A 26997-nucleotide genomic window follows, 5' to 3' on the forward strand; every position below is an offset into this window, starting at 1 on the left:
CAATGAAAAATGTTAGATATATGATTTTTTAATAATAGAAAAACAGTGAAAAAGTATTAATTTATTATTTTAATGCATTTGAAAGGGTAATAAATAGTAAAAATTAATGTTTTTATTGTGTACTTTTTGGGTGTATTAGACAACATTTATCAACAGCAAGTTACTGGTTACACCGGTGAACGCTAGATGGCAGAACAGTAAACAATTAATAAGAATTTGACAAGAAAAGTATTTAACCCACTGAAAGTCGATGATGCATCTAGACACAAATAAAAAAAATGCTAAAGACTTATTGAATATTAATAATAAATGTTACTATGGGGTTTTCGGGGTCGCTAATTACAAATTTGATATCAGATTTCCAAAAATCAAAATGGCGAATCAAAAAAATTGAACATTAATCGAATTCTCTGAAAGCTCGTTCCTCGGAGTGTTTTTTCAGTCACTAATTACGAATCTGATATTAGATTTTCAAAATTCAAAATGGCGGATTAAAAAATTAAACATTAATCGAATTCTGTGAAAACTTGTTACTCGGGTTGTTTTTTCGGTCACTGATTACGAATCTGATATTAGATTCTCAAAATTCAAAATGGCGGATCAAGAAAGTTAAATACTAATCCAATTCTTTGAAAGCTCGTTAGTCGGGGTGTTATTTCGCCGTCACTGATTACAAATATGATATTAGATTTTCAAAATTCAAAATGGCGGATTAAAAAATTAAACATTAATCGAATTCTCTGAAAACTTGTTACTCGGGGTGTTTTTTCGGTCACTGATTACGAATATAATAACAGACTAAAAATTCAAAATGGTAAATTATTAAAGAAATTAAACACTTATCGAAATCTCTGGAATCTCGTTACTCGGCCTTTTTTTGGGTCCGTGTTTACGAATCTGATATTAGATTCTCAAAATTCAAAATGGCGGATCAAGAAAATTGTATTAATTTTTTATATTTAGCAAATTAAATAAAAGCTTAAAGGTGGTTTTGAGTATTTAGGCTTTTTTGCTTATTTTCATTTCGTTATGATGACTAAACATTTAAAATACATGTTATTCCCGGCATAATGTGGAATAATGGATGGAAAAATTTGACAATTTTACAACATAATCTTAAGGCTCTTAGCTTTAATTTGCATTTTTTAAACATAAAAAATGTTTTGTGGTTTTTGAAATATTTTAAAAAAGGTCCGAGCATGTTTTCCTACAACTCAGCCGTCAATCGTCACTTTTCGCCGCCTCGCTGCTGGGTTGTAGAAAAACATTCTCGAACATTTAACATATTTTAGAAACTACAAAACATTTTTTAAGTTTCAAAAAAGCAAATTAATGCTAAAAACTTAAAGATTCTGTTAAAATTTAAAAAAGTAAAAAATGTTTCGTAGTTCGCCATTTTGAATTTTGAAAATCTAATATCAGATTCGTAATCAACGACCCCAAAAACCCGCGAGTAATGAGCTTTGAGAGAATTCAATTATTGTTTAATTGTTTTGATCCGCCATTTTGATTTTTGAAAATCTGTTATTATATTCGTTATCAGCGACCCAAAAAACCCCCGAGTAACGTACTTCCAGAGAATTTGTTTTAAGTTTAATTTTTTGTTTCGCCATACTGGATTCGCAATTATGAATTTTCAAAATCTGTTATTATATTCGTAATCAGCGAACCCCAAAACCCCGAGTAAGAAGCTGATGGAGAATTTGATTATGTTTTAATTTTTTTTCTATTCGTTATATTTTATTTCGTATTTTTAATTTTGGAAATCTGATATCAAATTTTTAATTAGCGACCCCGAAAACCCCCTAGTAACATTTTTTATGAATATTCAATAAGTCTTTGACATTTTTTTATTTGTGTCTAGATGCATCATCGACTTTCAGTGGGTTAAATACTTTTCTTGTCAAATTCTTATTAATTGTTTACTGTGTTGCCATCTAGCGTTCACCGGTGTAACCCGTAACTTGCTGTCGATAAACGTTGTCTAATACACACAAAAAGTACTCATTAAAAACATTAATTTTCACTATTTATTACCCTTTTAAATGCTTTAAAATAATAAATTAATAATTTTTCACTGTTTTTCTATTATTAAAAAATAATATATAAAACATTTTTCATTGAATTATATAAAAATTTGACTGAATACACGGAAAGAAAAGGTCTCGTTGTCCCAAACATAAAAATATTGTTGGTCATAATATTGTTGAGGCATCCATATATATAGCTGAAGCAGCTTTCAGTATGGATACATTGACAAAAAAGAATGGTTGTGGCAATCATATAATATTTGTACCTATGATATGGATATATCAACCATAGCTTTAGTTGAGGTAACAATATTGGTTTGGATTTTAACAATTTTGTTATCCTATCCATTTTTGAATTGCTAAGGCCCCTATAGACGCCTGCGCACCTTGTCTGCACGGTGATGCAATATATTACGTCTATATTACTCACATTAATTCCAAGCGTCGCGAAACGTGTATATATCCGCAGTCCTAAACATTTTCTATAATCATTTAAGAATTATATTGATCCCGGTTAATGTGTTTTTTAAGTTAAAAAATGGAAGCTGAGTGCATTGATTTCCTTAAAAAAAATAGGCTTCGAAAAAAAAATTCTTCAATGTTTGCGACACTTAGGCACGCACTATAATTATATAATACTATAATAAAAGGTGCGATACGATTGTTTATTTTGTTAACGAATTTGTATTTGGCGATTATTTCAAAAAAATAAATACGTTTTTATGGGACTCAATGTTTTAAATTAATCAAAAATAACCTTATTGATACTATTAAACAAATAAAATAAACATAAATTGTAACCATATAAAATGGTTGCTTCAACAATATTAATATGGTACACTAAATAATGGTCGAAGCATCAATTAAAAATGGTTGTCACATCCATATTAGCATTTGAATGTTTTCCAAATATATGGTTCCCACAGCCATATATTCTAGTTGTGCTAACAATTTAAAGCTAGCTATTTAATATGGCTGGAGCAACCGGAGGTATGGTTGGGACGTATTTTTCAATATAATATAGTTGAGACAACCAAAGATATGGCTGTGGCAACCATTGATTTTCTTCCGTGTACCCTAATATAAGATTGCTCCATATTTTATCTTTTAAGGAGGTTCTACAATAGGTACAAAAGGCAAGTGAAAGTTCAAGAAAACCATGAGTGCAAGAAAGATAGATAATCTAGCAATCTCTCTTGCACTTGTAGTTTTTTTAGACTTGCACTTGCCTTCTGCACTTATTGTAGAACCACCTTTATTTCACTTTTTTCGTATTAAATAGATACAAATAAGGTCTTAAATTACTCATGAACACTTTTTCTACAAATCCCAATAAATACTTCATCATATTTTATTGTTTAAATAACATTTTTAGTGACCGTTGTGTTCCCAACGGTGTTTCAACACTATTCTGTTCAAAACGCGTTGGACCCATCCGCTAGGGAGTGCTCACTTTTAGCTCTGCTGTCCCATAAACATAAAAAAACAGGGAAATTTTGTGTATCCACTTTGCTGTCCTAGTAAGAAATTAACCATTTTTAGATCAACACATATCAGCCACTCATGTTCTGTATATTTTATTTTCTCCAAAACAAGCGAGATATTGTGATATTCCTCCTTCATGATAGTCGAATGAGCAATTGGAATAGAGCCGTGTTTGTTTCCATTGTGTAATAAAACACATTTTAAACTTCGTTTGGAACTATCTATAAAGAGACGCTACTCATTTGCCCGATATTCTAAAAGTCCCATTTTCTTAACAAGGCCAGCTACATTGTTGCAGAATACTAAATTCTCCTCTGATGAAAAAAAGGCAAAAGTTCTATTTCTCGCTTACGATAAAAAGTTACTTTTACTCCTGGAGAAAGCATATTTTTCTCTTTTAATCTTGATGCTAAAATTTCAGCCATTTCTTTTGTAAGACTCAAATCCCTTATAAGATCACTAAGTTCCTCTTGAGAAAAAAAGTTTCGGATCATCAGATGATGCCTCAAATTCATCATAGCTTTCATCCTCATTGTCATTTTTCTCACTATATTGTTTATCTTCAACAATAAAAATATCATGAGGAACAGGCAAAAAAGGAGATGATTGCTGCATTTCACTCTCTGAGTGAGGCAGAGGTCTTCTAGCGGAATCTAAGTCTGGATATGCCCATTTATTTCTATTATTTCGATTAATTCCACAAATATTTACTTCACAAAAGTAGCAATCGTCAAAATGATTTTTAAGTTCTCTCCAAATCATTAGAACCCTAAACTTTAATGACTTTCTTTTTCCTTTTGTCCATTGTCGCAAGTGTTCACTGCACGTTTTACAAACAACGTTAGGAACCGTAGGTTTACACTAAAAGAAAAGTTCTTGTTTCATTTTCACCACAAGCTGATCGCTTATTTAACGCAAAAAGGTCTAATAAAACATATACTAAACTTATTTTATACATATACGTACTTACATTTTGCAACTCTAACTTAAAATAAGCTTTATATGCAGATTTAATAAATTCTGTTATTTGTCTTTTGTTATCTGTTCGAATAAAAATGTACTCTCCACAAATATAACAAAAGGAATCAGGAGAATTCAAACATCGTCTTCTCGCAGTTGCCATTATTGCGGCTCAATTATTTTTTTGTACCAAAAATTCACCACGATTGAAAAATATTTAACAAGTTTTAGGCTATGGTTTTATTAGACGTTAGTAAAACAAAACACAGCAGCCTATTACCTTTTTTCATCCCTACATGGAAAACTTTTTGGTAGATCATTTGCAATATGCATTGTTCATGTTGTAAGCATTTGAAGCCAATATACATTTCTCTCAATTTTTTTAAAGAAAATATTTGTAATTTTATTTAAAGAACTTATTAATACAAACTCGTAAACCGAATCAAGGCAAATTAAATGTATTAACCGTTTCAAACTGACCTTCAAGATCTTCTGTCTGTTTTGTAAATTAGATAAACTAGTAAATCCCAACACTTAAGAAAAAAATTTTCCGTGTAGAGAAACTCCAACTTTGATAAAATGAGTTACAATTTTTTTATGATAAAATATACATTTTAAAGAGTTGAAAACAATTTTTTTAACAATCTAATAAAAAATGGCTACCGAAAGAGGTACATTTTAAAAGTTTGTCACACTTTTCCCTAGAACAGTTCATCTAAAATGAAAAAACCAACATTTTTCTTAATCTGTACTATTTCGGCTATCGTATAAACAAGAATGAGAAATATTTATTGAAAAAAATGATTGGCAGACTTTTTTCATTTTTCGATAAAAATTAGTCAACTTAAATTGTTTATAACTTTTAAAAATACTAGAACCAAAAAGGGCGCACGTTGCGCGCCCCCTTCTAGTCATCTAGTAAGAAAAGAAACTGAATCGTAGCTAAAAAGGCAAAAAAGGCTCTTAAGAAACTTATTACTAAATAAGATTTAATTTTTAAAAATATGGTATAAATTTCTTTTTGAAAAAAATTTGTTTTTGTACTGAAAATTACATAAAAATTATTCAAAATCCCATTTAACAAATTGAAATCCATCAAGTTCTGTTAAAGTTATATGAATTTTAGAATGAGATTATCACTTGAAAATTTAAAATTCCTACCCTCTCTACTTTTCACACACTTCTTTTCAAATTTTTGCTGGGCTAGTAAAAAAAGGGGTCGTCCATAAACTACGTAGCCCCATTTTTTCGAAATTTTACCCCCACCCCCTTCCACCATGTAGCACGCTGTTACCTGTATTAGCGCCATTTTTCCTCTTATCGTAGACAATAGCTTTACCCCCCTACCCCTGTAAGTACTGCGTGGTTTATGGACGACCCCAAAGTATACGTCACATATTTGTCGAAAAGCAGACATGTCGCGTTTAAGATGAGCAAAAGGACACATGAAATTTTACTCTTCTTGAAAAAATTTAAGTTGGTAACACTGTCATTAAGGTTGACATTTAAAAATTCATTTATTAATCATTAAACTGAAATAAATTGTATTGTTTAGAATGGTAAAAAATTAAAGTATAATATTGAAAATTTTACATTGCAATTCCGCCTTCATTAACCCCTAAGCAGTCAAGTAGAAAAATCGTTTGTGGGCCCAAAGCGGTCGAAAAACAAATTTTCAAAAAAATGTTATATTATCGTATTTAAGGTTTTTGGGGTCACTGAACCCAAATTTAAGGTCACAGAAGGATTCAAAAAATTCAAAATGTTGGATTAAATATTGCTATCCAATATGGCGGAAAATTTTTCAATTCATTCGTTAAAAATTCGTTGCTGATAAGGGGTTTTTAGGATCGTTGAATCCAAATTTGAGGTTTGATTTAACAATTCGAAAACTACATGAGATTTAGCCATCTCAAAAACCCCCGAGTACCGAATTTTGAACGAATCGAATCAATTTTATAATTTTTCGCCATATAGAGTCTGCCATTTTGAATTTTTTTAATCTGACCTCAATTTCGAACTCAGGGACCCCAAAAACCCCGGAGTAACAAGTTTTGAAAGAATTGAATCAATTCTATAATTTTCCGCTATATTGGGTCCGCCATTTTAAATTTGTTACATCTGACCTCAAATTTGGATTCAGCGACCCTAAAAACCTTAGTATACCCATTAACACTCTAATCGAGTCATGTTTAGTATTTTTTTTTAACTTAGCCATATAAGGCCACATGCACAAAGGTGACACCATTCTTTTCTGGCTATATATAAGCCCTTGACTGTGAAGGGGTTAATATTTTTGTTCAACATAAAATTCTGTTTTTGTTAAATTATATGCATTGAAAAAAAATTAAATAAAAAATCTACTTTTTATTTCAGCAATTTCTACTGAATTACAAAAGCAATCTACACAAGGCAATTTCTTCTTACAAAAAAGTTAATTTTTGCCTTATTACTAACGTCACAAAAACATGTTATTTATAAAATGTGTTGGTTATCTTAGTAACCCAACAAAAATTGCCTTTTTAATCATTAAACATTGCCTTCTGTGCATTGCTTTTGTAACTTGGTTGAAATTGACGAAGTAAAAAGCAGGTTTAGCATTTCACTTTTTTTCAGTGTGTACATATAAATAATATAAATGAAAGTTGTTATTCAATTTTATGATGTATATATTTGTTTATTATATTTAAGGTTTTTTTCCTAAAAATCAAAATATTTTTTCTCAATTTACATATTAACGACAGGAAAAATGTTTGATGTTATTTTTTTTTCTTCGTGTGAATTTTTCATCTTTTTATAAGAATAATTATAATTTTAATTTGAGTTTTTGTAAATTATCGAAAACTGAAATTTGTATTAAATAAAAATATTGATTTAGATAAAATTACAACGTTAAATTTTCAATATTATAATTTAATTTTTAACCATTCTAACCAATGTAATTTATTTCAGTTACTGACAAATAAATAAGTATTTAAATGTCAACCTTAATGATAGTGTTACCAACTGTAATATTCGAAAAAAAAATTCGACTTGTGCTTTTCTCCAATTTCAACGCGAACTATCCTCTTTCTCAACAAAAATCTGACGTGTCCTTTTTTCCACTAACCTACCGAAATGAACAACTTATATTTTCAGGAATTTGTTACTTTTACATAGAGTGACAAATTATCAAAAAATCAAGTCATTTCAATAAATTTTAACCGTTCACCTGAACAGTTAAATAATTCTACCCCATATATAAGAAGAATCGGGTAAAATAACTCTCTGAGCTTTCGAACGCACGCTCTATTACCAGCCAAGTAGCATTGAGCGAAACAGTAATTATACAATAAGGTAAACTTCAATAACATTAGAAAAAGCAAACGTTCCACATAAGTGCGTCTTTATCGTGTATCTATTACTTACTCCTTCTACTGCGTGATTCAAAATCTCTCGTACTATATACATATATATGTCTTTTTTTTAATATAAGTCTTTAATGACATGCGCTATACATCCCATAATATCCCTACCTTTCTTTTTTGAAATTTGGTATATGTTACACATCTTGGAATCGACCAAATTTAGTTTCAGTAAGTGATTTGTCACCGTCAGTGCACAAAGGGCAATTGAAAGAGGTAAGCAAGATATTAAATTTTCTATCGTGTTTCATAATTTTTAATTTTCTTTAATATTTACACACACAAACACATACATATATATATATTAATATTTTTATAAAAGAACTATAATAATAAATTATATAGAATACGTAAAATAAAAAATACATATATATATATATATATATATATATATATGTAGATATATATATATATAATTCAAACGTATTTTATATGTACATATTTATGTATTTATATAATTTATTTGTAAATTATAGAAATACATAAATATGTACATATAAAATATGTTAGAATTATATATAAATATATATAAATTTCATTTTACGTATTCTATATAATTTACTATTATAGTTCTTTTATACAAATATTTCAACTACTTTGTGGGAAGTAAAAAAATTACCAATAGTGATTTATATTATAATTATATAAATAATTTATTTATTGATTCATTAATTTTTTGAACTACATTAAATTGTTACAAAAATAAATTTGAATTAATTGAAATAAAGATAAAATTCTATTTATATAAAGAAAATGTATCTAACAATAATTTTCTATTTCAATTAAATATAATATTTCCTCACTTTTAAGACATTTAGAAACTTTAAGATTTTAAAATGTAACTATAGAAAGAAAAATAACTGCGGAGAATAGGTCACTAATATTGAAATAAAGTACGCCAAAGAAAAACATAATTTCTCAGAATGTAATTTAGATTCCATCAGTATTATCTTCCCTTTGTATACATTTGGGACTATCATTTTCAAATTGTACTAAAAAAAAGTTCTTCTTACATAAATTTCTGGAGAAATTTAAATGTGAATAACGTTATAATAATAAGTGTTCATTTGCACAATTATTTATATTATTTATTAATTTAATATTATAAAAATATTATTATCTTTCAGCAAAATAAAAAAAAATGGATTTTACTTCTAACGAAGCAATAGAGGCCATACAGTTTTGGGATAGGACGGTGTAAGTTTTATAAATTATATATTTATAAATTTTCATAATAATAATAGTAATATAAATATATTATATGTTTAAATAAATAAATTATATATTACATATATATACATTTTTTTTATTCATAAATTCATGGAAAAACTTCATACAAGGTATAATAATAATATAATAATAATAAATATAATAATATATATAACATATAATACCATATATTATATATAGTAATAATGAATGAATGAATTTATAAATGAATTTATAAATAAAAATAATATTTTCAAAATAATATATATTTATATTCAGTCCATAACGTTGTTTCATGAAATGTTACAGGGAAATTATTGGATTTATAGAATCCATAATTCCACGGAAAAACATGGGAAGAACAGAATTAATGAAATTCTTTTTAAATAATGATGCAGGGAAGAAAATTCAATGCGTAATATGGGGCACTGACCACATAAATGAAGTAGAGAGACATATTTCTCTACATAAGACAAGCAAAAACATTTTTTATTATTCTTTGACTCTGTTAATTTTATTTTTTAACATTTAATAAAGTTAAAAAAAAAAAATTATTCAAAAAATAAAAATATCATTATGTAGTCAAATAAATATTGGTTGAATTAATCATTTCTTTACTTAATTTATTTCTATTTGTTTTATTGATTTCAAGAATTTCAAAATAATTTCTATATTTTATAGTTCCAACTACATTATTAGTTTTCAAAACTACATTTTGGTAAATAATAAAACTTTTTTAATAAAGTAGACATGGACTTATGGAATTATTTAACGTAGTTGATAAAAATTAAAATTTACGAAACAATTATTAGAGTATTTAAAAGGAATGTTTCTTTAATATTTTCACAAATTGTTGTTCTATAGGAGAACAACAAATGTTTAAACTGCATACGATATAAAATTTTAGTAAGTCACTTTGCTGCTTAGGTTTCTTTTCGCATAGCATGTTTGGCTAAATTAAGCCTAATCATTAAAGTAACTTACCTAAGTTTTTATATCGTAATGCACTAAAATATTATTTGTTTTGAAAAACAATTTCAGAAGTAGAGGTTGTGAAAATTTTTATTTTCAAAAATACTGTAATTTTAAAATTTCTATAAGTCAATCAAAACAGGATTTTAAAGTATCTTCCACATACTTTGGATGTTTAAACAAAATTTCCAACCCCTTTTTCTAAAATTATATTTTCTTTTGGAATTTTGACAAATGTTAGTATTTTATTTTTTAAAATAATTTTTTTGAGAATGTAAAATTTCTTTCAATAAAATATGTGAATTTCAGAGTATAGTTTGAATTGGTTTTTAAAGAATTTTTGACGTAATTTTTTCTGCTTACAAAAAATTTTTCAAAAAAAAATTTTCAATCACTTTTTTCAAAATTCATTTTTATTATTGAATTTTGACAAATTTTAGTGTTTTTAATTTACTTATAAATAATTTCAATAAAAATTAATATTTTTACAATGAAATATATAAATTTTAGAATTGGAGAAAAATGTGTTTGCGAGAAATTGAATTCAAAATTAGACGTTGCGCGCCCTGTTTCCGTTGGTCCACTTGAGAAATTTTATCTCAAAATCCTGATTGTATTTTGAAGTTCCTGTAATTTAATTTTTTCACTCTAATAATTACGCATTTTTAATAAAAACATTTTTTTGTGAATTTTAAAATTTTTATACAATATAATATTTCATTCACAATTTAAATTAAATTTTCAATCTTTTTTTTTTATGTTAAAGAACAATTTAGAAATTGCATTTTTGAATGAATTTCAATTTTAATACAATTTCAAATTATATCACATTTTTAAATTTTACTATATTTCAAATTCTTCAGCATTTAAAAATTGTTACCATTTCAATATTTTATTTCACTAAAAATTTTATATTCCGTACACTGAAAAAACTTGTTCTTAAATTGAGTAGCAAATTCATACTCAATTTGAAACGCATTAAAAATTAGTAAGGTATATGGCGCCACGTTCTATGTCATTTAACAAGACTATTTTTCAGTTGCAACAAAAATAAGTTCAAGTTCTTTCTGTGTATATTTTTATTTCACTTAACAATTTCATATAATTAAAAATGTATTTCGTTTTAACTACTACCATTAATATTAGAAAATATTTTTAAAAATTTTAGATTGTACATATTGATGGTGCATGCTCGCGAGTTCCAACAAAACCAGAATTCAATCATGGAAACGTTACGTTTGAATTACAAATTTTTCCAACCACAATCATTAATGACTTAGGAGTGCATCATGTGCCAGAGGACGAAGAAACCTCTAATATTCCTGATGTGGATATGGGTGATATTATCCATTTCGAAAATCAAGTTATAAGTAATTTATATTATTTATTATACTTTTTTAACTATGTATAAAAATGTACAAACGATCGTTCATAAATTACGTAAAATATTGGTGGTAGGAAAGGGATCTAACTATTTTTAACAATCCCCAACTGCAAAAGTTAACGCTAGTTTATATTACTAACGTTATTCTAACTTTAGTTCCAAAAAATTTCTTTGACAAAATACTGCAGAAATTTTTTTGATACTAATATTAAATTAATATTAGTTAACGTTAGTAACGTTAATTTTTCAACTGCTTCAAGATATGAAAATGAAAATATTAATTTTGTACGCATTTTGTGTCCAATTTCTATGTATTCTTATTTGAGGCTAAGTTTTCTTTAAAGTAAATTTCAATTAACACCGGTTCAATATATTTTCTATAAAAAAATTTGAAAATTATAGACAATATTCTTAAATATTTAATGACATAATTAGAAACTATACACGCGTTATTTTGGCTATTTTTTAATTAAATATAAAAAAATCTAAGAATATTTTAATAAACATAGTATGAAAACAAAGTATCAAATTTTAATTTTCTTATGAAATTGTTTTAAAGCATTTTCTAATATGTTCTTTAACTTTCAGAACTTTGTGCATACATCAAAAGCAAATTTGTATTCCAAACTTTTGGTATAAATCGCCAATTGGGTACATATGGTTGTGGGTCAGTAACAAATGGAAACTTTAAATTAGAAGTGAGAATAGCTTCATTTCGAAACACTTTAACTTGCCAAAAATGTGATGCTGTTCAATTAACCGGAAAAGTTCAAACACAAGGTATACTTAATTACACCTTGTGTTTGAACTTTTCCGGTTAATTGAACAGCATCACATTTTTGGCAAGTTAAAGTGTTTCGAAATGAAGCTATTCTCACTTCTAATTTAAAGTTTCCATTTGTTACTGACCCACAACCATATGTACCCAATTGGCGATTTATACCAAAAGTTTACCTTGTGTAAAGTATTTATTTCAATTTTCATAAATACTCGTTTTCTAATAAGGAATGTACACATAAAAACAAATTTCCAACCATCGATATTTAACTTCCGACAATGATTTTCTAGCATTGTTTAGACATTTATTTTTTAATATTAAAATTAAGAAAAAGGTATTTTTGAACACTTTCAAAATATTATTTTTGGAAAAAAATTAAATTTTTTAAAATTCATGCGATTCATTATTTGAAAATAAATTAAAATTGAAATTTCCAAGAAATAGTTTCTAGTATTTCGAGGCTTTGATTTTCCTCAAAAATCCCATAAGAAAATAATACTTATTCATTACAAATTATCAATAACTATCATCATTATTAATTTTATTAATTCAATATTCCTAATTCATTTCTGTTGAAGTTTATTAATTCTTTTCTTTCTATAGGAGGAAGAATTTATCTTCAATTGGACTCAGAAAGTGATATTCAACCATTAGGTAGGGATCAACTTCCTCTAAAAGAAGTCATTGCAGGCTATCGAGAACTTAAGAGAGTCAACGAAGGACAATTGCATAGAGAAGATATCGAAACTTAATTTTACACATTGATTACCATAAATTATTCAAATTTAAGTTCTTAATTCAGTTAATTAATTCAAGTTGTTAGAGTATTATTTCATTTTGTTATATTTTTGTTAATCATGATTAGAATTTAGTTTTGTTTAATCGTAGTACTCAAAATTGGTTAAATTTACGTACTAACGATATATTAATTTAGAATTTGTTTTCTGCCACAAATAGCTATAGTATATATACTAACTTAATATTACACACAAATGTGATTACCATAAAGTGCTCAAATTTAAGTTTCTTAATGATCAGTATTATTTGATTTTGTCATATTTTTGTTAATCATGATTAGAATTTAATTTTGTTTAATCGTAGTTCACAAAATTAGTTAAATTTTCGTAATAACGATATATTAATTTAGAATTTATTTTCTACCACAAATAGCTATAGTATATATACTTACTTAATTTTACACACAAATATGACTACCATAAAGTGCTCAAATTTATGTTTTTTAATGATCACTATCATTTGATTTTGTGATATTTTTTGCTAGTGACATTGATAATTTGGTTTTGTTTAATCGTAGTACTTAAAAATTGTTAAATCTTCGTACTGTTAATATATAAATTTGGAATTTGTTTTCTACTCTAAATATCTATAATATATATATATATATATATATATGTATATCCTCCTTATAAATAAAATCAGACTTTTGTCTGCACATTACATAGAATTGAAAATTGTTTAAATATTTATTTTTCATATATCCTTAATGATTTGGAAACACTAATAAGAAAAAAATGTCTGTATGTATGTATGTATGTATGCATGTGTGTCTGTCCACAAAATTTCGATCGCGATTCACGCAAAAGCAGTTTGACATATTGAAGTGAAACTTGGAAGCTTTTTAGGCATTAATATAACTTAAAATCTTAGCCATACTGGATTAAAAAATATTAATATGGACGGAAGTCATATGTTAACTTAAAAAAAATTTTATTGAAATAGAAATTAATAATATTTCGAAGAAAAAGTCATAAAATTCAGAAAATCATTTTTTTATAAATCGTTACCACACTATGTATTTCTTTTTTCCATAATAAGTTACTTATGTTTTATAATAAAAATATTCATAATAAAATCCTTATAAATATTAAATAACATTTGTTATAATGTAACAATTACAACACTGGCATACAAAAAATTCATATTTTGATCTTTTGACCAGACAATGCCTACTTTAAGTTTTCGAGGTCCCTGAAACCGAATCTGAAGCCTGTTTCATCCCATCACGTCAGGGTTTACACATATCCTTAAGAAAACCAAAATTAGACCAAAAAAATTTTAAATCATGAAAAATTCTTATCCCTATGACTTACCATGACTACTTCATGTTTTTGGGGACGCTAAAAGCGTATCTGAAGTTTATTTAACTTGATCACGTCAGGGTTTTAAAATGACCCTAAAAAACCAAAAATTTTACCACAAAATTTAGAAATCAAGAAACATTCTTATCTCTTTGTCTCATTATGACTGCTTTATATTTCTGGGGTTTTTCGAATTTTTTTCAAAATTCTGACGTGAATGGGTTAAATAGAGTCCGACTTACAGATAAGAATTTTTCCTGATTTCAAAATTTTTGAGTTCAATTTTGGTTTTCTTGAGGTTATGTCAAAACCTTGAGATGATATACTTAAACAGGCTTTAGATCCGCATTCAAAAAATATAAAGCAGTCGTAGTGAGACTTAAAGATGAGAATTTATCATCATTTCAACATTTCTTGGGTCAATTTTGTTTTTTTGTGGTTATATCACAACCATGACATGGTGGGGTTAAATAGGCTTCAGATTCGGATTCAGCGACCGCATAAACATAAAATAATCATAGTGAGACAAAGAGAAAAAAGACTTTCGTTTCATTTAGACATTTTGGGGTAAAATGTTGGGTTTTTTAAGGGTATATCAAAACCCTGACTGTCTCTTTACGATGCAAGAATTATTTATTGATTAATTCTTATTATAATGAATAATATTTTATTACATAGTAACATAATTTTGATTAAATAAACAAATTTCAATAAAAAAGTGAATTTTCCAGATTTAATTGTGATTGATATTAATTTTCAATAAAATATATACTTTATTTATACTTAATATAATTTTAAATAAAAAATTTAATTTTTAATAGAAATGTCAATTTTTCGACATTAATTGTTATTCATTCTCTAAATTATAATATAATTTATACTTTATATTGACTAATCGATTTGTCTTCATGCAAAGAGTAAAATTTTATCATATATTAACTTTATTATCCAACAAAACAATTTTTTTTTGAAAAAAATGAATTTTTGGATAAAAGTAAAAAATTTTTTTTTTTAAGGTATCACATCGGCACTAATCGGAGTCAAAAGTTTGTAGTTCGCATTAATACTTCCCGCACTATACTTTCGCCCTCAACTCCCTATACTCTCAGCCCATACTGTACCTACTTCTACAAATACACTCGTACACGTATACCCCACACTAGCAGCGATTGGAAGGAGTAGGAGGTTTGACAACGTCGCTATAAGTCTCGCTTTGACTACTGTGGACTACTGTCTCTCTCTAACTAATGTTACCATCCTGCAATGTTGCCACATCAAAGTGGCGGGTGTGCTATATATTGCAAATGACGTCATGAAATAGAATTTTTAATTTATAATTACAAATAAACGGCACGGTAAACTATAAATTTTTTTGTATATTTTAGTTCCAAATTTATTCGTGAATTCAACATTAGTTTTTGAAAAAAATTTATAGAAAACTTCTGATGATATTTATGAAAATGTACTTCTCCCCCATACATTAGTCCCGTCTCCCATGCAAAATAAGCAACTTTGATTGCTAATATCTCTGGTTTCGTACGGTGAAAATTCTTCATATTTTGCAAATTTGTCAAGAATGATAATAAGAACATATGGTAAAATTTTCAAGAAAATCTATAGAAAACGGTTTTACCGATGTGATACCTTAAGACTTTCAAAAATCTTCTCGACAATTTTGAGATATTAATATGGTAAATATACCCAGGAATTTTTACCCAGATTCCTTAATATCTCTTCGAGTTATCGTGTTCTCAACAAACGGGATCATATAATATAATATACTTCTATATAAAAGAAAATTTGTTTAAACCATTTTTAAAAAATTTATAAATATATCTCTATACAAATATAAATACATTCCTTTTTGAGTAGGCCACTCCCACTCTCCAGTTCACATATTATAATCCAAAAATATTCTACAATATCTTAAATGAAAAATAAAAATGTCATTCTTTAATGTCATAGAGCCCTTTCCAATATATTAATTTCCCGACGAAAAAGTAAGAATAAAATTACAAAAACACTGTTACCACATTTCTTTCATTGTCAAAAGCAAAAAAAAAATAATTTCAGTTTTTGGTTTCATTAATTATGAATTAAAGCCGTAAAATTCACTTTTTTCAGTCAAATTTATTTATTTCTTAAGAATCATATTTACTTTATAATAAAATCTTTTTTCCGTCAAAAATTAATCAATGAATAGTTCTTTTAATGTTAATGCTTCCGCTACAAAGAAGCAAATTTCTTTGCTGATTGCAAAGAAAAAGCAAAATATTCATATAATGAACATCTGGATTTATAACTTCTTAATTTTAATGTTTGTTGTTTTCGATTCGCTATTTTACATTTAGAAAATCGGACACCTTTGTAATCAGCAACCCCAAAAACCTCTATATGGTAATTTTGAAAAAAAATTATAAACTTTTTACCTTCTTTTCGTTATATTGGATTCGATATTTTTAATTTTATAAAATAATATGACATGTTATCTAATTTATTGTTGGAAGCCCATAATATAATCATCCATCATTATCATTTAAAATTTCTTTATAAACAATATTTTTAATATACTTATCAACTCTATTATATCCTAAATATACTTTTATTGAATCGAAAGAACATACTCTCGACAATGCGACGTATAACTGACCATGATTAAATACATCTCTTCTTAAGTCGATGGCTATTTTCTTAAAAGTTTGTCCTTGAGATTTATTTATAGTCATAGCAAACGCTAATTTAACAGGGAACTGCCTTCTTCTAAATGCAAAAGGATACACATTTTCACAATATAAAGTAATGCGATGTAAAAATATAATATTTCCACATTTGTCTCCTGTTAAAATTTGACATTTCATAACGTTGTTTAATAAATCTAAAATTAGCAATCTTGTCCCATTGCATAATCCTTCATTAATACTAAGATTTCGAATAAGCATGACAATAGAATAGATTCTTAAATGCAGTTCATGTGGTGGTAAACATGATGGTGAAAGTGTATTTAAATATTCTGGTAAAATAACTTCATGATAATTACCATTATCACAATTTTCAGTAGAATCAATACTTTTATATATTTTTTCTTTATCCTTATTTAATAAATTTACTACTCTCTTGTTTATTTCATCAACATCAACATTTCTAGATGATAATATTGCACAGAGTGCCATGTCTTGAAATTGTTTATTTTTTATATAGTGACCATACGTATCATTGGCAATATCTGCATCTTTTGGTTGAATAATTTTTTTTGGTAATAAAATATTATCACCATTTTTATTCAATTGTCCGTTTCCAATTCTAAGTAAGAAATCTACAAATTCTGTTTCTTCTGGCAAAGCTCTCATATTTTCTGACAATGTAAATTTTGTAAATTTCTTCCAAAGTTTACTATACTTAATTGATAAATTTAAAATTTCAGATTTTGTACCTCGATCTTTAATAGGTAAAATTTGTCTGAAATCTCCTCCCAAAATTAAAACTTTACCCCCAAAAGGTTCAGATGATTTCATTAAATCCATTAATAGTCTGTCCATTATTTCCAAGGCATACTTTGGAGCCATTGGTGCTTCATCCCAAATGAAAACGTCAATTTCTTTAAGATAATTTCCTTCCTTTGATTGCACTTTAATATTTGAATGTGAATCGCTAAATAGAGGAACAGGTAAACCCAGTATTTTATGAACAGTTTTCCCGCACGGAAGTAAAGTGGCAGCTATTCCAGTAAATGCCATATTACATACTTTTCTTCCTCTACTTAGCAATAAATGCCATAATGTTTTATACAAAAAAGTTTTTCCAGAACCTCCAGCACCGTCAACGTATATATATCTACAAATGTTCTTTGATGAATCATCAACTGCTTTCATAATATGATCAACAATACATTTTTGTTTAAAGTTTAAATTATTATATTTTTCTAGACCCAAAGCATTATGATCTATGATGTCAATATCATTATTTCTCTCTAAAAGTACTTCTTCCTCTTCAATCTCAAGCATGCCTTCAAAATGATTTAAACTGTATCCTTCATTAGACAACAATGTCTTTATATTTCTATAAGCTTCATCTTCTGCTGCAGAAATATTATTTTTTTTTAAATCTTCAGACATTTCACTTTTAAATCGTTCCCACAATTCATAAGGATGTACTGGATGACAATGAATCAAAATTCTTACGAATAACTTGCGAAGTGCATGAGGCATCATCCAAATTGCAGCTTCTTCTATTGTTCTAGTCCACTCATAATCATCTTCTATGAGTCCCAGTGCTAGACACGTAGAAGTAAATGTTTCATGAATAACTCCATTTACTGTTCTCAAATTTTCAAATGAAGTAGCCCCTTTACATGTTAGCAATAGTAATCTCAAATGAAATAATTCTACTTGCGATGGACTAACAGAATACATTCTTCCTAATACCTTTTCCTTGCGTAATCTTCTTTTCCATTGCAAACTTTTTTGTATCCATGTATAATGTTCTGGAATTTCCGAATAATAATACTGATTAGCATTTTTATCGCGTTTATTTAATTCAAAAAATTCTAATAGTTTTGATGTCTTTTTTAAATCAAAAGAAATTTTACTGTTACCTTCATCTGTATGTATAAGAACATTTTGTTCATTTGGTAAATGAACAGGTAAACGATTAATACTATGACTCTTTTTTCCTAAAGGTTTGCTCAAAATTCTCCAAACAGCTTCAACAGGACCAACATATCTATTTTCTTCATAATGATTAATTTCATCATGATTGATAACAGATTCACCATTACTATTCGTAATAATAATAGAAGCAGCGTCATGCCCTTTATAAATGTACTTATATAAATATTTTACCGACTTAATACTTGACACAACTTCCACATTAATATGACAATTAAATATTTCTGAAAGTTTAGGACAAAAAGGTACAACAAACCTATTATCAACATTATACCCATTTGGTCTATTATAAGTTTTACCTGTATTTCTTCTACGATAAAGAACATAATTGTTCGTTTCAAATGTTGTATTTTCTTCAAAATTTTTTGGAAAATTTTTAGAACACTTTCCATCAACTATACACCAATCTCCACAAGGACCATGAATATTATTTTGCATTATAATTTTGTGCAATTTTGGATTAACGTTTTCGTCAGGAATTTCTGCTGAAATATACTGATCAACACTTTCTGGTGATAATATTTTACAATTTTCGGTCAATATAACCAACAAATGAATATGCGGTAACCCCCGTTTTTGAAACTCAATAACATAAACAAAAGATTTTACCTCTCCAAATAACTTATCATCGACAATAGTTTTAATTAAATGTTTTACTTTTAAAGAAAAAACTCTTGCCACAATATCAGGTCTATCGGAAGCAGATTGAAAAGGCATTAGATTTTCTTGAATTTCTTTCCAATGTGGATTACAGGTCATTGTAATGAATAAATCTGGCCTACCATGATGCCCTACAATAGCCATAGAATCCTGATATTGTTGCATCATATTGCGAGGTGACCCTATGAATGTGGAGGGGAGTATTAACATTTTTCCAACATGTACGTCACTTTTCGACTCTTCATTATATAAATAATCAATTAATCCTTTATATGTTTCACTTCTCAATTGACCTTGATTATTTGCACAAAACTTCAATCTATCTTTTTCAATTTTGACATAATTATCAACCACCCACTGTTGAAATAATCTACCTCCTAATAAAAATTGATTAAATTCATTATCTCTTATAGCTATTTTATATTTTATGTAAGCAGATCTTGAAATTGTATGATTTCTGTTTCTTTTATCGCTGTCTCTACGAATCATATCTATAGAATAACCTTTATTCCCTAGTGGATAAAATATTGGATATATCCAAGGTTCAACATTAGGATCTAAATTACTTACGACTTGTAATTGTTTGTTGGATTTATTATAAACCGTAATATAAGATTCCGGAATTTCACCCTCTGAATTCGTATTAAAAATTGCAGCTACTTCATTGCATCTTTGAAAATTGTACCTTTTTTTATCTACACCTTTTTTCAATGTAAATAGTAATTGCAAATCAGGAATTTCACCTTTATTTTTTCTTGCTAATTCAGTTTCTATTTTAATAACTTCAGACATCATCAACAAAGATTTCGTATATACATTATCATCTCTCATTAGTCTTTCTATAATTTGTAAAATTTGTTCATCTAATATTTCATTATGTTTCAATCTATAACGAATAGAGTCTTCTGGATCATATATAAATAATTGTCCAAAACATGGATCTTCATCTTTTTCTGGAAATAATGCACTATTTATTTGATAATAAATTTGACCTTGTATTTTATAACAAAATGGTCCTTGTCTTCTACCATTAAATTTAACTACATTAGCATTTAAAGAAGCAAAAGAAAAGGAATTATTATATGCTCTTATATTTCTTCTGAAATGAGCAGATTTTTCATGATGTCCTTCTAACAATATTCTTAATTCATTTGGATATTCAACTGTAGGCAGAAAAACACCACCATGGCCACAACAATCATTACATGAGTACTTTTTTGCATTAACTAATTCATCTTTAAAATGCTTAGCCTGACAATGAGTGCAACAATAATTCATCGAACCCAAATAATTTTCAATATAAAATTCATTTTCTGGATCACATTTTTTTACTTTTTTATAATTTTTATTTATTTCATTTATTGACATATTTATTTTACGTTTACACTTTAGCTTGTGATAACATTTTTTATCATCTTCTTTTTTTTTCGCCATATTTACCAAGGAATTCAATTCATTTTCCACATTTTCTATATTATCTAACAATAATGGATCTGAATTGTGCAAACTTAAGAAATTATTATTTTTTGTTTTCAAATTAACATTTATATTTGAAATTAATGAAAGGTCACTACTTAAGAAATTATTATCATTTCTTTTGTTACTTTCAATATTTTTTTCCAAAAAGTTTACACCACTTGAAGAAGGAGACAAAGAACTTGATTCAATAACATTATTTTTTAAAAATCTGTTACGAAATGCTTTCTGATATTTAGCATTGTTTTCTTTAGAAAGTTTTATTTCATTCATTTTTTTCATTTTTATTCTTTCACGATAAGCTTTCTGATATTCGGCTTTACTTTTTTTATGATTTTCAGAAGAATGATTTAATTTATCAAAATTATTTAACATATCAGTTTCAGTCTTCAAATTTAATTTCCTACTATCATTTTTTATAATATCTAAAGAACTATTTTCAACTACAACCATTGAAGAATTTTCTTCTTCTTCAATACTTACTGTTCTATCTAATAACAATTTACGATGGTTTTCTAAACCTACATAGATCTTATTTTTTATTTCAATTGAATCTCCATTAACCATTATAGTTGATGGAATTACGTTATTTAAAATAATATCTTTCTTTTTAGTAAAATCAATTTTTTTATTACTTTTTTCAGACAAAGAACATAATTTAATATTTGATGTTATTTTTTTTCTGTAATTAAATTCAAGCTCTACTTGATTCTTTTTAAATACTTCAGCTGAAATATTATTTTTATTTTCAATATTTCCTATTTGTTCGTAGTTATTTTTTTCATTTGAAATGATATAAGTATTTAATTTTTTCTGAATTAATTCTTCCTTTCTATCGATAACAAGGCAATCCCAATCTCCTTCTATAAAAAAACGTCTATTCTGGGAAGTTTTTTTAGCAGGAAAAGGAATTAAACTATTATTCCTAAACATAAAATTTAAATGATCTCTCATTTTTTCATAAACATAATCGAGGGTGTTCGGCATCTCATTGAAAAAAACTGTTGTTGCAAACGCTATTGCAAATATACCACAATCAACACTACCGACCGCTTGTGGATGAACTGCCCAAAAAACTACAACTGGTTTGAAAGGATATAATCTAAGCAAATACTCTCTCTCATCTTGATTTAAACGTCCTCGATTAAGACTGTCATAAATATTAAGTCTTGCTCCATCGTAATATGTGCATATCCAGTGCCCATAATTCAAAGAACCACTAAAAAGTATTTGAATATGCTTTTTATCTCTACTAATAGGAATAATAAAATCAAACATTTGCACTAATAACGTGCTTTGCATATTAAATACATTATTTGATTCTCTTTTCAACAATTTTTGAAATTCATGCATATGATTATCATTCAACATTTCCTTTTGATCAACTATGATCCTAAAATCTACCTCACTTAAATTAACAGATAATTCTATGTTTGCCATGGTTTCTTTAATGTTTACAAATTTGGAAAATTGTTATCTACTCAATAATTTCATGAATTTGTAAAAACATATTGCTTTCAATTCATGAAAACATTCCTATATCAGATTATAATTACAAAAATATTACATTCTGGATCCTACATCGGTTTATAATTACAAAAATATTAAATACTTAATACGAAAATTTTAACAATTTTTTATATTTTCCATAAACAAAATTTGCAATTTCCATTTATAAAGCTAACTCTCTTTTTCCATTTCTATACATGTATCCCATTTTTCCATTTTATATTTCCCATTGCCATATATATCCCATTTTTTTATTATATATTTCCCATTTTCATATATTTAATCCCATTATCTCTTACTTCATTTTTTTGACCAAAAATTTTAATTTCCAAAACCACCATAAAAAATGTATCACCACAATCACACAATTTTTATAAATATGTATATAGAAAATTATTATAATATTCACTGTGTAAAGAAAAAATATTATGAACAAGCTTCACTTTTCCTTAATCCTATTTACATTTTTTATTTACAATATAATTAATTCACAAATTTTCAAAAAACACAGCTTACTTTACAAAATATTGTATTCACTGTTATAGTCACAAAAAACAATAATTTAAAAATACAACTCACTTAACAATACTGTATACTTACTATTATAGTCAAAAATTTAATTAATTCACTTTTGAATGTCAATACTTTTCACTTATTAAACAAAATTAATAAATAATATCACAAAATTAGTACATTTCAAAAAACACAACTCACTTCACAAAACTTAATATTTATTGTAATAAATTTAAAAAAAAAAAAAAAAAAATCACTTAACAAAACTGAATATTTATTGTAATAGTCACAAATTTTATTAAATCGCGTTTGCTTGATAATTATTACCGTATATGTAATTTTTTTCCGCACTTAAATTGAATTTCGTGCCTCAAGGAAGCAGACTACAACATGGCTAACTTGAGCATACCACCTTCTTTATTATAGAATCAAATACTACTAAATACTATTACCTCTCACTCGCACTTACCAATGATAGCAGATATATATATATATATATATATATATATATATATACACGCGTATAATATTCAAAGTATACAATACAGATAATATGAACCCTTTGTACAATAGGGCCTTTGTTAATGGCAATAAACTTTGAGGACTCAGGTAATGATTTCTTTCTCCTTCTAGCCCAAAGTGATATAAGAATGTCTTTTTCTGAAAATCTTACTCTCTTTGGTTTTTGGCATATAAACAACCGATTTAACGCTAGCCTTTTCTCCCTCTATCAAGGAAGAATAACATAAGAACTTCTTCCTTTAAAATTGTCTATCTTTTCCTACACAATTACAACTGCCATAAGAATATCTTCGTCTAAAAATCTTACTGTTCCTTACTTTGTCTTCCCATAAAACTTACATAGCATTATCTCTCTTCAAATTCAAACCATGCATTTTCTTCTTCATTCCAAAACAAGTTAACATAAGAATGTCTTCTTCTACCTAATTTGCATATCTACTCGTTTCATAATAAGGATTAACCTCTATGGGATTGAGGAAAAAAACACCTTCTACGGGCGGACGAGGCACCCGCGTACCTATGTTTAAATTATTGAAGATTTTGTATAAAAATGAACAGTTTAATTAACTTAAAGCGTAGTGAATGTTTCAATTATTATTACTTATAATAATTTGCCAGTTCATTCATTCATTCGGTACACAACCGTGTTGTGTTTGCGGTGACAGAGAGAAGAACAAGTTATGGAGAGAGAAAGATATATCTTTATTTTGCAAATGAGGGTTCGCTTGACCTGCAATCTGTTAAAGAGGATTAATTAATAACTCTGAGGACCCAGGTAATAATTTCTTTCTCCCATTATCACGTGAAAAAGCTATAAATATAGTCTAAAACTGAATAGGTAACGCATACCTTTCTTCATTACACCAAGGAATATAAGTATAACATAAGTATTACTTTGTTTAACATTGCGTTTCTCTATCCAGACAATTCAAAATGGCATAAGAATATCTTCGTCTAAAATCTTAATCTTCTTCCTTTTTGTTTTGAAAATAAAAATAAATATATATATATACCTGTATATACCTGTATTAGATTCAAAAAATTGAAAAAACGAAATTGACAATTGGAAAGAGCATGAAAAAATCTTCAAAAAACATAAAAGCCAAAATTTTTTTTATTGCATTTATAAACAAAAAAATTCAAATAGTAGGCAATTATCTTGTCAAATTGTCAAATTTTTCAATGCATTTTTCTAGATTATGCCGGAAGTCAAAAACATTAGTACAAAATTGCATAATTTTTTCTTGAAATTTTTTCGGTGTAATAAATACCAAAAAAAAAAATGTCTTGATATACATTGAGAAGCAGAATTTTATCAGCTTTCCAACCATCTAAGTTAGAATTCTCTTTTTTTTAACTTAAAATATCTTGCTTTAAAGTCAGCACCAAATTTCTAGACAGTAAGTCAATTCAACCTTTTTCAATCCTACAATTACCCGATTCTACACAACCAACTGTACAAAAAAAACCGTACACAACGTTCTACTCTTCAATGACTGACCCTAAAAAAAAGATTGTTAAAGTAATAAATATAACAAACCGTAAAACAAAAAATCCAGATTCTTTAAAAACCGATTCTACAAATTATGTTCAAAAGTGGATATAGAAATTTTGCAATCCGCTTATACATAAATTGATAATTATAAATCCCGATTCTTCAATGACCGAATCTACAATTTTTATCAATGTATAAGAATAAAAAAATTGAAATACCGATTCTACAAATTCCGCTAATAAATAAAATAATAATTGTAAATCCGGATTCTTCAATGATTGATTCTACAATTTCTCTTAATGTATAAGAATAAAATAATTGAAATACCAATTCTACAAATTCCAAATATACATAAATTGATAATTATAAATCCCGATTCTTCAATGACCGATTCTACAAATTTCTGTTAATGTATAAGAATAATATGTTTTAAATACCGATTCTACAAAGTCCAATTATTTATAAATTCATAATTATAAATCTCGATTCTTCAATGACCGATTCTACAATTTTTATCAATATGAAAGAGTAAAATATTTGAAATTCCGATTCTACAAATTCCGATCATACATAAATTGATTATTATATATCGCGATTCTTCAATGACCGATTCTACAATTTCTGTTAATTTATAAGACTAATATATTTTAAATACCGATTCTTCAATTTCCGATTATTCATACATTGATAATTATAAATACCGATTCTGCAATGACCAATTCTACAATTTTTATCAATATAAAAGAGTATTTGATCATATTTGATAGGACAAGTAAGTGATTAATGTATATTCTATTTGATCTTTTGTAATAAATTTAATATTCCTGGAAGTCGCTTAATATTTTATTTTTATATTTTGTATTTGGGTTCACCAACTTCCCTCCCTGTGATTTAAGTCTTTTGTTGATTTTAATTAATAAATTAACTGGTGTCCGCGTGCAACTAAAATTGTTATTTTATTTTATATTGTCAAATAGAGCCCTAGCAACTCTGAACCCGGTCGCGCTGGGTGAGGAATAATTTTAACATTGATAATTTTTTCTTATTTTAATATATTTCTCTTAATAACAAATTATTCCGTCTCATTTGGCGCCTAACGTAAGGCCACGTTGGATTTTTTTCATTTTGTAAATTTTGCCAATAATCTTATCTTGAAGTGTGTAAAGAAAAGTATTTCTTTCGAAATCATAATAAACTATTCGCGTAAAATCAAATTCAAATTTACATAGTATATCATATAGATATACTCTAGTCAGCTCTCTCGCAGCCAGCTGAGTAGAGAGTAACGAACGCGCACGCTTGCCGCGCCGCCGGCGCTCTCCCCTTACCGCGCGCACCACAGCTCTCTTTCCTCGCCGTTCAATATACCTGACTGCACGTTTCCAAATCTTCAGTTCGCCGACAACCGGCCTCGAGATGCTTCTCGGGCCAACCGACGGCGAACTCACCTCTCTCTCTGCCTCGATCTATTTTCCTGTCTTCTCTTTCCTTTCTTTCACCTGGTGAACCGGAAGTCTGTAGGTGCTTCTGCGACCCCTAGTTCACCAGCTCTTCCTAGAAGGTGTTGTACCTGTTCTGTAGGTGCTTCTGCGAACAAGGTAACACCCTTCGCCCGCTTTCCACATCCTGACCCCGAATACTCTTGGTCACTCTGTAGGTGCTTCTGCGAGAGACCAGGGTATTCCCTTCTTCCCCCTGGTAAACCGGATTTCCTATGGGTGCTTCCGTGGAAATCTGGTGCACCAGGTCTTCACACGCACAAACACCACACCAGACCATCCTGGCCAAGTAGAGGTGTTTCTCTCTTGGTCAAGACGATGCTCCACGACGATTCCCC

General features: G+C 27.6%; 3 protein-coding genes across 3 annotated transcripts in view; 1 reads left to right on the forward strand and 2 right to left on the reverse strand.

Annotated features, from left to right (window-relative positions):
• LOC127279881 (uncharacterized) overlaps positions 1-26997 on the reverse strand; it is a 110831-nt gene that overhangs the window by 32368 nt on the left and 51466 nt on the right. The gene's annotated exons all lie outside the window — the stretch shown is intronic.
• LOC127279914 (uncharacterized) lies at positions 7861-13198 on the forward strand. Its single transcript, XM_051302575.1, has 5 exons — positions 7861-8095; positions 9007-9076; positions 11229-11430; positions 12033-12224; positions 12826-13198. The coding sequence occupies exons 3-5, from the start codon at positions 11394-11396 to the stop codon at positions 12972-12974; spliced, it is 378 nt and encodes a 125-aa protein (XP_051158532.1). The 5' UTR covers positions 7861-8095; positions 9007-9076; positions 11229-11393; the 3' UTR covers positions 12975-13198.
• Positions 17203-26939, reverse strand: LOC127279882 (uncharacterized). The gene is made up of 4 exons (XM_051302521.1): positions 26731-26939; positions 22153-22340; positions 17752-20598; positions 17203-17240 (listed from the first exon to the last, which is right to left on the reverse strand). Exons 1-4 carry the CDS (start codon positions 26937-26939, stop codon positions 17203-17205), a joined length of 3282 nt encoding a protein of 1093 aa, XP_051158478.1.

This window comes from Leptopilina boulardi, unplaced genomic scaffold (genome assembly GCF_019393585.1).
Source record: "Leptopilina boulardi isolate dan_hultmark-lab unplaced genomic scaffold, ZJU_Lbou_2.1 LbouV2_224, whole genome shotgun sequence".
In the NCBI taxonomy this organism is placed as follows: Eukaryota; Metazoa; Arthropoda; class Insecta; order Hymenoptera; family Figitidae; genus Leptopilina; species Leptopilina boulardi.